General features: G+C 35.8%; 1 protein-coding gene across 1 annotated transcript in view; it reads right to left on the minus strand.

Moving 5' to 3' along the window:
• The window catches only part of MTREX (Mtr4 exosome RNA helicase), a 42538-nt gene that overhangs the window by 25885 nt on the left and 3052 nt on the right, over window positions 1–13601 (minus strand). The window contains exons 3-15 of the mRNA XM_052670608.1: window positions 13441–13507; window positions 12770–12832; window positions 11786–11898; window positions 10960–11134; window positions 10619–10709; window positions 9897–10021; window positions 7629–7727; window positions 5663–5765; window positions 5374–5505; window positions 4214–4293; window positions 3455–3565; window positions 2483–2584; window positions 1229–1354 (exon numbers count right to left, since the gene is read on the minus strand). Coding sequence (XP_052526568.1) covers window positions 1229–1354; window positions 2483–2584; window positions 3455–3565; window positions 4214–4293; window positions 5374–5505; window positions 5663–5765; window positions 7629–7727; window positions 9897–10021; window positions 10619–10709; window positions 10960–11134; window positions 11786–11898; window positions 12770–12832; window positions 13441–13507 — 1387 coding nt within the window. The remainder of the gene's footprint in view (window positions 1–1228; window positions 1355–2482; window positions 2585–3454; window positions 3566–4213; window positions 4294–5373; window positions 5506–5662; window positions 5766–7628; window positions 7728–9896; window positions 10022–10618; window positions 10710–10959; window positions 11135–11785; window positions 11899–12769; window positions 12833–13440; window positions 13508–13601) is intronic.

Raw genomic sequence — 13601 nt, forward strand, 5'->3', positions numbered from 1 at the left:
TTCTATAGTTTTCAAACAACCGAAATTACAAATGTAAAAAAAATGAAGTATTTTCTTCTCTCATATTGCATCTCCAGATGTTTGGTTTTTCAGTGATGGAAATCCTTCTTTAAGCGTACCACAAAATGATACTCAAAGATCTAGTTAAAATACATGGTCTTTAAATACTGCTGACAGGCACATATGCTTTAAAAGTGCAAACACATGCCACAAGTAAATTCTAAAGAGAAAACAAACCAAAATTAAGAAATAAATTCAAAGATTAATGCTACATGAATGAGCTGGAGTATTTTTCAAAACTTATTAGCAAACATTCATGAAAATTCTGACTTCAGAAGGCAAACACTATTTGCATGCCTCGTATGTCTGTTATGAATCAACACGTAGCACTGAGAGATCGAGACACAGAATTAACAGCAGCCAAGCACATATTTTAGCTTGCTCTTAGATTTCCCTGAACAAAATAGAGAACTACTAGCTTTTGAACTTTTTTTTTTCCAGTACAAGACCTACAGATGCAAGCCTTTGATTAATATATCCTGATGTTGATTTTATGATGATTTCCACAGTTTATACTAACACTAAAAATAATGATCTGCCATTTTTATGCTCCTGATCAGCATGCTGAGCCATTCCTCAAGTGCTCGGTTTTTAGGCATTTGCACAATTATTGCAAGTAGTCTACGATTGTCTATAGACACAGCAGAAAATTTTGATTCATTATGGTCACTTTGGCCATAGCCTTTAAATAAAAGTGAGAATGACTGCAGCTTCTCATATCCCAATTGTAAAGGAAATTTGCAATTAACTATAACAACATCCATTATAGTTTGCAGAAGCCCCATAATCTAATGGTTATATTACAGAACCTCTTCTGATTCATGCACTGTGAATTTCTTCATAGTTAATTTTAGCTCACTGACAGTCAACCTTTTTTTTAGTCATCTCATGCACCCCATTTTTCTGCTTCATCTTGATTCTGACCAGTTTGTCTACTACACCGAAAAGTTCACTATCATTCTTTATTTCATCACAGAACCAGTACTTTTACTACTCTTGGGAGTTCAGCAAACCTTTACAGGTCAGTAACACTCATCAATTGACTGGTCAGCAAAAAACAACAGTTCACTGCAGTATTAGTATCAGAAAACAAGACAGAATTCTATCTAAGATCTCTGAAAAACTAAAAACAAAACAAAAATCAATAAAAAAGTTACATTTATCCTACCTTTAAAAGTTGCTTGCCAATTGTTGGACTCATTTTTTCATCCACCATAAGAATTACTATTCCTCTGTCATCCATACCTCGGCGACCTGCACGACCTGACATTTGAATGTATTCACCTGAGGAGATCTAATATAAAAGAGAAAAATAACAAACATTAGAAGAACAGCAAGAACACAGAAAGAGCTATTTATAATTACACACACAGTACATGCTCACGATGTATAAAAACTAACAAAACGGTCACATATGACATGGAGTTTTCACCGATCAAATTCGTTAGTCATTGCACTGATGACTAAGCTGCTCAGACAAATCCATCCTTATCTAAGAACAGGATAACTTGACCAGCATTTTCATGGCTACATTTAATGATACATAACTACAGTAATTTTCTTAACACTTATCACTATTTTAATAAGCAAAAAAACAAGTTTTACTCATACTTCACACCACAGAATATTACTACACATGGTAGAGATTACTGTAATATATCTTCAACAATGGATTAAAAAAGCATGTGCTATAACATTTTAAAAGCAGCAGTTGCCCAGGTCTGATGCACAAAGATAGCAAATTCTTGCATATTTTAAGTCATCCACTCAGACTGAACGAAGTGTGAAACTGAAAAGCCAAATTAAGACCAAAGAGACATGTTTATTTCAAAACTCATTCTCACTTGTTCCATTTACCTGTTTTCCCAACTTTGAAAGATAAACTATAACACTTATAAAGCTTCTCTGTGATGATTTATACAACCTTATTATTATTTACATGTGAATCAGACATCTGCTTTCTTCTTTCTCACATCTCTCTTCTTCTATGGGATACACAAAACAATGTGCTATAACAGAACAATCAATATTCTCTCAGAAGAAAACCATCTTTTCTCTTGGGTCTATCAAAATCTAGTTATCATTATGACACAATGCTGAGTCAGTGTATTATTCAGATTCTTCTGTCATGGATGAAAAGATATTCACACTCCACGACAAATTGTGCACAACTCTTAGACCAGTCCAATATTCAGCACAAGTTTGTGTTTGATGTTCTTTTGCTGTATCTATTTAATAATTTTATGTGTACTCTGGAGAATCTTGTCTTCAGGAAAGAGAGTAGTGAACAAATAAAAATATTTTGGAAAAAAACAACAAATCTACTACACTGAAATGGATATGTCAACAGTAAAGTTCATGTTTGTAAAAGTTTAAATAACATGATTGAATCATTCTCCCATAGAACCTCTTTTTCACATACCCATCGGAAATCTTTCCCATCAAATTTGGAGGCACTTGTAAACAGTACAGTCCTGGCTGGCATATTAATTCCCATAGCAAAAGTTTCTGTTGCAAACAAGGCCTAAATAAATAAACCAAAGTTAGGCAAGCAAAAACAGACTCTTAAGCAAATGCAAGTAGTTAAACATTGCAAAAACTCCAGATTGCACTTCTTACATACTGTCAACACAGGAACATAGAAGCATTCAATATTTAAAAACTGCCACAAAAACATTCTTTCTCCTTCACTTACTTCTTCTAGGAAAACAAGAGGAATAGTTACATGACACCAAGTGCCAAAGTAAACACAAGTCCTGGAAATGCATTAAATATTAGAAGCACTTGTAGGATTTCAAAAATCACTCCTGCCTCTTGAACTTGCTTCTTCATAAGCATGCATCATACAATCAACAAAAATTTTGGACTTGGACTATGTATGTTTTAATACTTTAGAATAAAATAAAATTACAGATGTAATTATGTACTAACATAAGACATCTGCATCAAAGCGTAAAAGACTAAAGCATTTAACATGGAGTAAAAAGCAGCTTATTTCTTTTTTTTCCAGATGAACATGGAGGTGTTTATGCAAATACACATGTTCTTCAAGGGAAAGGAGATGCAACAAATTAAGGACACTTGTAGAGCTCAATATTAAAATCCACAAGATAGACCCCTTCCCTCTAAATGTATGTAGCTCTTTTCAGAACTGCTTACTTACTATACTGCGTTTGAAAAAAAACAACACCCTAATTCTGCTAGAGGCATACCCAAAGCACAAAGCCCTTTTCAGTTTGGCATTTGCAATGACCTTTTCTCTCCCCTTTTTCACTCAAGAAACAGATTCCCACTGTATACCAGTATACAATCTGTGCTAAGACATACTTAGTTTGTCTGGATGATCAACCATATGCCAGAACAAGAAAAATACAAATGTGGACATAAAACATACCTTTATGAGGCCCTCTGAGAAAAGAATTTCTATGGTTTCTTTTAAGATAGGAAGCAGACCACCATGATGGATGCCTATTCCACGTTTCAGAAGAGGCAGCACATGCTCAACCTGGGAAGAAACACATTAATTAATACTAGTAAGCAAAGTATAATAATGTGCTCAGCAGAAGCAAAACAACTGTATTGAAAATCTCCTGAAGTTTATAAAGTCCACCATTTCCTGATTCTAAATACAATAAAGACCCTCTCAATTTATTTTGTATTGAGAATTAGGAATGATAAGAACTGCAAAGCCAACAGTCAACTTTTTCAAAACTGGAGTAGTTCTTCAATAGGGTAAGGTCAACTGTGTAGCCACACTGTAATTCACATCTGCAATCAGTATTTGTCTATATAAAGAACTTTCTGACATGCTCAGGAGTTGATATCTGATAAAGTGCACAACGCATCTGTGGTTGAACTCTTCAGACAGTTTTATAAGCCCTTGTGTGTATTGAAAAACATACCTAAAAGAAACAACACTGAAACAAAGGGTGAGAGCTCCCTGTTCAATTTTGCCACATGTGATTTGTTAGAATCCCAACAAGAAAGAATCCTGGTCACAGAGCCCTATTTCACAAAGCCAAAGAGCAATGCAAGGAACAGTAAATTCAGTGAGATCAATTTATTATTTCTGAGCCTATTATTCATAACTCATGGCCTCAAAAGTCACAGAGAACAGGTGACCAGCAGCTCCCCCAATTCAGTTTTCTCTCACCTGAGGAAGTTTTTTGTCTTCATCTGACAGACAGTCAATTGCATTATTGAACACTTCTTCAACCATCTTTTTTTCTTCGTCTGAGAAAGCAATTTGTAATTTTATAACAAAATCTAAAAGGTTAATAAGCTATGTAAATAAAGCAATTATGACATTCTGAGATCTACAAAACGTCACAATAGAAGTAGTGCAAAGGCAGGCAGTAAAATCTACACAAAACCACCCATATCTATCCGCGTCAGACAACTAACGAATGCCTACTGCAAAGGAAAGGCTAGGACAAACCTGGAAAATAACCCAAACCTCAGCTACTATCAACATCGAGATTTCTCAGCTTTTGTATTGTCTATGTCATTTCCCTCCTACCTACTAGTCCTTGACTGTCCTCTCCACCACTAATTCTTAAGCCTTACCAACACTCCACACAAGTACCAGCAACATCAAGAATTTGTATTTAAAGGTATGATCAAAGAAAGCTCAGAAATACATATCTCTATAATGATGCAGACCTTTACATTTTCAGACTGAAATGGCTGCACATTTTTTGCAATCTGAAGCAGAATGCACCACGACTGGGACAAGTGAGCAAGCAAGAACTCTGAACAGCTCACAAGCATGAAACAATATTCTGATTTAAAACATCTCTCTTATAATTTTGGAACTACTCCAAAAATTTATGGGCCATGAGCTGAAGCTCATTTTCCAAGCTTGGACTTAATCCACAAAAAAAAAAACAAAACAAACTTCAGTTCAGCATTTGAGTTTTTACTTAAGTAGATGGGAGAGGAAGTAAGAAAAGTGGATTGAACAGCTGAGAGAGAACAGTGCCTCGTTATATGACCATTTTAACTTTGAGAGAATAATCAGATTTCCAGACAGAATTTTCTAGAATCTCTTGCACTATTATCAGTGATATCTGTTCTATCTATTCTAAAGAAAACATTCAAATAGAATACAGCTAAACACTGCAATGATCACATACTACTCTGCATATAAATACATTCCTATTAAAAATAGGCTGATGCACTGGAATGGTATATAGGAAAGCAGTAAGTGTTTTTTTAATTTGTTTTTATATAAGTGAAATAGAAATATTTATCTAGAATAACATTTAAAGTAAAATTACAACTTGGGATAAACTGCATTTTACTTATTGTTACCTGTATTAAAATCTAACTTTGTCATCTGAAGAGCATAGGCTTCACAATCCTTCTTACTGAAGCTGAAAATGATTACAGGCTGGAAATTCCTCTCCATGATCATCTTCACAATCTTAAATACGTTGGAAGGGCCTGCAGAGAGATTTCACGAATTTCATTTTAGCAAAAAATTTATCTTACAGAAGATCTAAAATAGAAGCATAACTTAGGTGCAACCTTTTTTTTTCTTTTCAAACAAACAAACAAACAAAAATAGCATAGTTTTGTAAGAAATCAGTTAAGAACTCACCTTTTGTTCCCCCTTTCCTGCCCTTCTGGTCTCCTTTTGCTAAGTCTCCTGCATCTCTGAGCACTTGCATTGCTGTATTAAAATTGTCTTCTCTGAAATCTCCCTAGATATAGAAGACAACCTTTGTAAAACAATTACTTCTTACAACAGCCTACTGAATAAATTCATAATACTTTACATACTGAGTACCGTTACTATATATTTACAGGTTGAAGGACAAAATAATGCATAAAGCCAGCAAGAGACATCATTAATGGCACAGCTCAGAATTGTCAGAATTACATTTGTATCTTTGGTTTAGTGCACATTATTCTAATCATTACACCACCTACTACAATAGACATGCTGAATGACTACAATGGTTTAACACTGATGGCCAACTGAACACTATTACACTGCTTTCTCATACTCTCTTATCTAATTAATGGGATGAGAAAATAAGATGAGAAGACTCAAGGGTTGACATATGGACAGGGAGATCAATCACTAACTACCACAGGAGGCGAAGTAGACTCAACACAGGGAGACTGATGTAATTTTGCCTTTTATTAACAGATTAGAGCACTGAGAAACTAAAAGCAAACTAAAAACACATTCCTCACAGCCCACCAAGTATCGCAGGGGGGCAGGGATCAGCCAATAATGGTTCATTTTTTCAATTTCTTCATGGCCATTCCCTGCCTCTGCTTCACAGAGTTCCTCCCATGGGATGCCAGCCTTCCCCCCCTGATCCTGCAGACTTGCAGCTCTCCAAGTGGTGCTCCAACATGTCTTCGTACCACCAGACACATCCTTCAGGAGCACACTGCTTTAGCACGGAGCACCACAAGTGACAAATTCTCCAGACCTCCTACTCTACAGTGGGCTCCTATCCCTGGGCAGCAGCTCGGGCCTGGAGCCTGTTGCTGCAGGGGCTCTCCATGGGCTACAGCTTCCCTCATGCCACAGCCCTGTATGGGCTACAAGTGCAGATCTGCTCTATGACAAGTCCATAGGCTCCAAATGGACAGCCTGCCCCATCATGGCCCTCTCCACGGGCTGGATGTATCTGGAGTACCTCCTGCCACCCCACAACGACCTTAGTGGCTGCAGGTTTGCTTCTCTCCCATTTTCTGACTCCTCTCTTTCAGCTACTTCCACACAGAATTTTTTTCCTTTCTTTATTGTGTTTTTCCAGAGCACATCCAGCATTGCTCGTGGCTCAGCTTTGGCAGCAGTGGGTCCTTTTTGGATCTGCCATGAGACAGTTGTAGGGCCCTGCTCACAGAGGCCACCCCTGCAGTGCTCCAGCTACCAAAACCTTGACAGGTATATCCCATACAATAACACAAGAGCAAAACTTACTTTTTGGAATGTATTTATGAAAATATTTTATATTTTAAATATTAATTTTTATATTATTAATTTATAAATATTAATATTTATATTAATAAAACAACAAATAAATATTAATATTTTTATCAACACATATTAATTTATTAATATTATATTTTATATTTTAAATATTAAAATATTTATGAAAATACGCTGCCCAATGAAGACCTACTGTTCATGGCATAAGATACTACTGTACAAGTCATTAATGAACTTTAAACACATCACTATTTCTGAATCATCTAAACACACAGAAACACTTTGCCTCCTTAACTGAAATCAATTTCACATGGTACTATCATTTCAAAAAATAAATAAACAAAAATTAAGTGAGAAACATTAAAGGAAGTATCAGAAAACAAGGGTAAGGGTACTTTAAACAACTCAGCAAAGTGTTACTAAGCGGAAAACATGACACCAGATAACAAAATCTCTCTCTTCTATATGACTCCAAAAGCCACTCAGACATCACTGTTACCCACTTCATATTATAAACACACATATCCTTTGCATAGCCAATCAAATTTTGCAAAAGATGAAGTTCATTACTGAAAAGCTACGAAAAAGGCCTTTCAAACTGAATATTCCTTACATTTTCATCAACAACAAGACGTAGTCCATCTCCTCCTGCTGGGAATATGTAATGCTGCAGTGGAGTAGGTCGATAGTCTGTATATATCACATGGCAAGGCTACAACAAAGAACAGTATATATATAAATATTTTATGTTTCTAATTATAATACATATATATACTTGCTTAATGGAAAATCTAATCCATTACTATTAAAATATGTATTTTTAAAAGCCAGAATCTAAGACTCAAAGAAACTAACTTAAAATTTCTTTCCTGTATATGGATTTTATACTAATGATGCTTTTTAAATACATGAAACCTTGCAAATCCTGTAGGACACAAGCTGACAATAACATTTCTCTCTCATGAATCAGAAAAAGACAGGTAACATTCTCTTCTACATTACTACACAACGTGGCTTAACATCTTTTAAAACCAAAGAGAGAACTATTTCCATTTTGTAATATCACCTGCATTATTTCTTGCATCACCCAAAAAAATAATATTGACTTTTTGAAACGTTCAAGGTTTTAACGGATGAAGAAAGCTTGTTTAGAAGAAAACATAAAAATTTCCTTTCAAACATTGAATACTGCATAAATCTACTTTAAGAAGTCAGTTCAGCAATCTGCAAAACAAAGTCAAAGCTTTGTGCCAATCTTCAGCAGACTTCTTTTATGCTAACACTCCTTTCAACACAAGCCATATGAGAATTAAATCTTCGGGTTATTTTTAAAACCAGAGCAACTTCTAGTGGATATTAACTTCCCAAATTCTAACTCACATAATCTTGTCTGCAAGACCATCTCTATAAAAAATAGAATAAAAATTACCTGAGTAGTTATGGGACAGGTTACATTTGTCACATTCCTACTTTGTCATTTTGTTTGCATGCTTACATATTATCTCCTGTGCTTTTATGATTTACTTTTGACTTCTGCATGTCCTTTTCATAAATGCATCATACACATACTCCAAAGTAAAAACAGCACTGGCACTGCTAGTAACAAGGCTACATAATTTATACTAACTATGCTATATTGAGCAAGAAAGCAATGCTGGCCTTAAACTAATTTCCAGAATTTGCTGTGAGAATCTGAGCCAGTAACTGCCAAGGAAAACTTAAGCCAGAGATAATACCAAGGGCCCTGAATATGGGAAAAGGTGGAAAACAGAAGTCCCAGAACAGATGGACAGCTACTAGTCACAGAAAATACACAACTCTGTCAGCTGGGAAAAAAAACTGCTCTACTCATAAGGAAGTGAACAAGCAGCAGCTGCTAAGCAAAGGGTGTGATAAGGAACCTGCCTACCACCTGAGATAGTAAGATATTTCTATAACTATGTAGGATGTATTCCAGGGACTAAAAAACATCTACTGACTGAAAATCTTCAGTTCAGAAAAGACTACCATGATGGCACTCACTACTGAGAAACTGATGCCTGCTATCCCTGCCTGTTCAAAGGACCTGCACACTGCCTCCCTACCTTCTTCTGCCCAGTCTGACTGCTTCCAGAATCCTGCCCTGCACCCTACCTGCACCCAGTTGTTCAGCTTTATCTCTGTCTACCTAACTGTTCTAGGAACCCTGACTTTCTGAAGGCCTTTTGACATGACAGTGAGCTGTTCAGTACTGCAAGTGTGTGCTTTTTTCTGGAAATCTTCCTTCAACACTACAGATTCTCAATAAACACTTTCTGCACTCTATTTTGGACAGCAACTGAATTCACTGATCGTTCAAAGAAATCACCACATAACCAACATACAATCCTAACAGAAAAAGCAGCTAGATAATAATGAATTTACGTGAATTTTGCAAGCATATCCAGGCTGTAACTGAGATCTCATAAAAACAGATGATGAACATCCTGCCTCTTACCTTGCCATCCTGCCTCTTACCCACTGACAAGTATGCACCTATTTTAATGCAAATTGAAAATAAAAGTTTTTTTCCTTGAAACAGAGATGAATATGGTGTTTATTTATTGCAAAAATAAACCCTTTGAAGTCTCCTGAAAAGGCTTGACTCTGAAAATCACAGTACTGTCACAGCGTTTCATAATTCAGAGTATTCATTGAAACCAAGCTGGTGTTTAAATAACTGCTGAAAATATCCTTTAAAACAAATAGCTTTAATGTTCCTACACAGAACCAAAAGCCCATACAGATACAAAGGCTAAAAGTACATAAATGCTATAATTTATAAGCTATAACATCATGACTAAAGAGGCTCATACATCCACAAGATCACCAGGATAAAGGTATACTGCCTCAAAAAAGTGACCTGTTTGTGAAGATGGCAAATCCATTCAGCAAACTGACGAGCATTCGGAATAGTTGCAGAAAGGAACACGTAATGAACATTGTCAGGGAGCAAAATAATTGTCTCTTCCCAAACCACACCACGTTCTGAAAATAATAAAAAAAGTCACATGGAAAATCTGTAATTAAAGCAAAGTTTTGAATCCAAGCACACTTAATAACAAAATAAAAACTAAAAAATCAGATATGTTTGGTAGGACAAGGGGGAACAGTTATAAACTAAAAGAGGACAGATTTAGATTTGATGCTAGGGGGGGACATTTTTTATGCAGAGGGTGGTGAGGTACTGAAACAGGTTGCCAAAAGAAGTACTGGATACTCCATCCCTTGTGGCATTCAAGCTCAGGTTGGATGGGGCCTTGGACAGCTGACCTGCTGGGGGGCAACACTGCCTATTGCAGAGGGGTTGGAATGGGCTAAAATAAGGTCCCTTCCAACCCAAATCATTGTGATTCTATGACATAGTTACTATACAAATGTCTTCAAAGTTGCCTTTCTCTCAACAAAGAAAATGTAAATTGCTGCACAAAAGAACAATTTCACATATTCACTAAAAAACAAATTTTGAATGATTTATGGTGCACTAAGATGACTGATGTAAGAAATAACAAAATTTTAGTTCTCCAAAGGAAACAGTCTTTGCTCTTGAACAATAAAGATATGAAAACAAAAGGTAGAAGATACCTGAATCTCTCATGTAATGGATTTCATCAAAAATAACCCATGCAACTTCTCGCATAACCTCAGAACCTCTGTAGAGCATACTTCTCAAAATCTAGAAAAAGTGAGAAAAAATTGAGATAGAAAACTCCTGACTGAGAGTATAGAAACATGAATTTACAGAGATTTACTTACTTTTTTTTCAGTAACTAGAAGTTGAATCAAGAGAAGGAGGGAAATCATGAATTTTGTAAATTCTTTTTTTTTAAACCTGAGCTTCTGATAACATTAATCTAACAATATTAGACCTTATCAATCAAAAAAGGGTAAAAAAAATAGACAGATGAAGAATTCATGTTGATTACCTCTGTTGTCATCACCAAACAAGAAGCTGTAGGATTAATGGTGACATCTCCAGTCATCAAACCAACATCCTGGAACTCTTCATACATCTCACGGTACTTCTGATTACTCAAAGCTTTAATTGGACTTGTAAATATCACACGCTGTTTTTCTCTCAAGGCCAAGGCAATTGCATACCTATGTTCAAACATTGTACATATTAAAAGTTGTCAGGAAAAAATTAACAACTTCTTACTTTCCTTTGATCTTCTGATTTAAAAAATAATTTAAAAAAATTCAGAACACTACTCCTACCCCTTTGGAGAGCAATCAATCACTGACAAGTTAACGAATTTATATGGAATTTGAGCACATCTCATTTTAACCAAAAATCTATTACTATTTGAAACCATATCCTTATACATTTATACATATACCTCACTACTCAGGTCAGCAAAGCAATTGTGCTGCCAGACCAAATCCTGACAAACATCCAGTTGTCAAACCCTTTCGTCTGACATACAGCAAAACACAAATAAAATAAAATTCTGACAGAAAATAAAACATACACAAACTTCTTTATTAGTTACAGATAAAAGCTGGGAAACAAATCCACATTGCAGAATTTTTCCTCTCCTTACACAGAAAAATATCTCAACAAGAAGACAAACATTAAAAAAGTCACTAACCACTACAAAAGAAAAATGAAAAAATGTGATATATTGAATTTAGTCAATTTAATTAAAAAAAAAAAGAAAAAAATAAAAACAAAAACAAAACAATGGCTGAATAAAACGACAGGAAAAACATCACATCATTCCCTGGTCAGATTGTCAGAAAATTACTTACTCTGCACACACCGTTTTACCAGCTGAAGTATGAGCTGACACCAATACAGACTGGTTATTATCTACACACAAAATAGCTTCTCTCTGAAAGGCATCAAGACTAAATGGGTATTCCTGGAAAAAGAAACAGAGGAAATACATATTTTTATCATAGATCATTATCTATATCTAGTTATTTTCTGATTAAACATGCAGACTACAGGCAGAAAGAAATCATGCAGTAGACAGCTGTAATTACAATTAATCTTAAAAGTCGGGAAGAGAAACCATAATGTACCAGTGAAACTACTGTCTGATGTCACAGAATAAAAACAAATCATAACAACACCCATCCAAGCACTACCAAACTTAAAATACAGGTATCAATCTCATTCATTACAAACCATCTTTCTGGGCCACTATCTGGCCTTACTAGCAAAGCACAACCTTTTTCCTCATCTACTTAGCCCAAAAGATAACAGAGGTAACTTAACACATTACTGCATTTCTAGTATAGTTTGGACTTTGCCTGCCAGTCTCCAAGAAGAGTCTTACAAAATCAATAATACATGATATTTGCCTGTGAGAGAGTGCCTCACAGAAGTTTTCACTGAACAAGTTCACAAATGCCTGTCTGCCAAAGCCTACCAAGACATTCACTGGATAGTTTTGCAAAGTGTGGGTGGAGAGCTGAATACTACAGTCATGAAAGTTTAGCATTATATTCTTAGAGCTGATCATCATACTCAGGCGTGTTAATTCCAATATTAAATTCACAGTTTATCAAGCAAGAAGTCCCACTCCTTCCCTTCAAGACTGCGCTGGGACTGTTTATCTGCTTATTCCTGCAATCTTCAGCCAAAACAGGGGCATTCTGTTACTGCAAGACTCCTTCCTTCAACTGCTTTTCATGCTGATCTTGCAGAGCGCCATGCCTATGGTTTATACAAGAGGTAAGTGGACATCAGTGCTTTTAACTCCCTTTGTACAAATCTCATACACATACTTTTGCAGGTTTTCCAGTCCTTGGCTTCAGACCTGTGAACTCTTCATCTGCTGGAAGTGCAACCTATAAAATGCATTTTAAACAAAAACGTTAGACCATCCTGTGTCCGCTCCAGTCACAAGTAAAGCTATGACTACCTTGGGCAAGAGATTACAAATATATTAAAACTTACCTGAATTTCTATTGTCCTGGTTCTATAGGCTCATGTTCCAGTGTGTCCTTCCTTCCTCTTACCATCTCTACCCACCTCTATCACCAACTACTTTTCTTAGTTCTGAAACTCTGCTGCCCGACGTGAAATGTGTCTGCTTTAGCTAGCTTGAAACATGAACTTTTCAGGTCTAGATGCAGTCAGGGCTTCTGACCACCAGAGGTTATACTCAATTACTCAGTTTGTATTGATCTCACTCCCCTTACAAGGAAAAAGTCTTTAGACACGTGAAGTTCCTGTCCCTTGAAGGGACGAATGTTCGAACATTCTCTCATGTTAAATACTTAAGTACTCTTCAGTTACTACATTACAACACGAGCAACAATTTTAAGTGTTATCAAATAACCTGTAATTAGTACAACAATAAATATAAACAATATTATATAAATAATACCAATAGTAACACATGCATTTGTACAAGAAAGTCTAGACTTTCCATGTTCATTTGCATTGCACTTACCTCATGTGTGCAGCCTTCAACAGTTTCCACAGCTTGAACCTTCACATGTGGCATCAGGTCTGCCAGACTAAAAACACTTAAGTTAGGATTGTCAGAAATGTATGTGAAAACTCTGTTTCCTTTACAATGGGAAGAAGTTAAACGTCACCTCTACTTTAACT

Source organism: Tympanuchus pallidicinctus, unplaced genomic scaffold, assembly GCF_026119805.1.
Source record: "Tympanuchus pallidicinctus isolate F22 unplaced genomic scaffold, pur_lepc_1.0 scaffold9, whole genome shotgun sequence".
In the NCBI taxonomy this organism is placed as follows: Eukaryota; Metazoa; Chordata; class Aves; order Galliformes; family Phasianidae; genus Tympanuchus; species Tympanuchus pallidicinctus.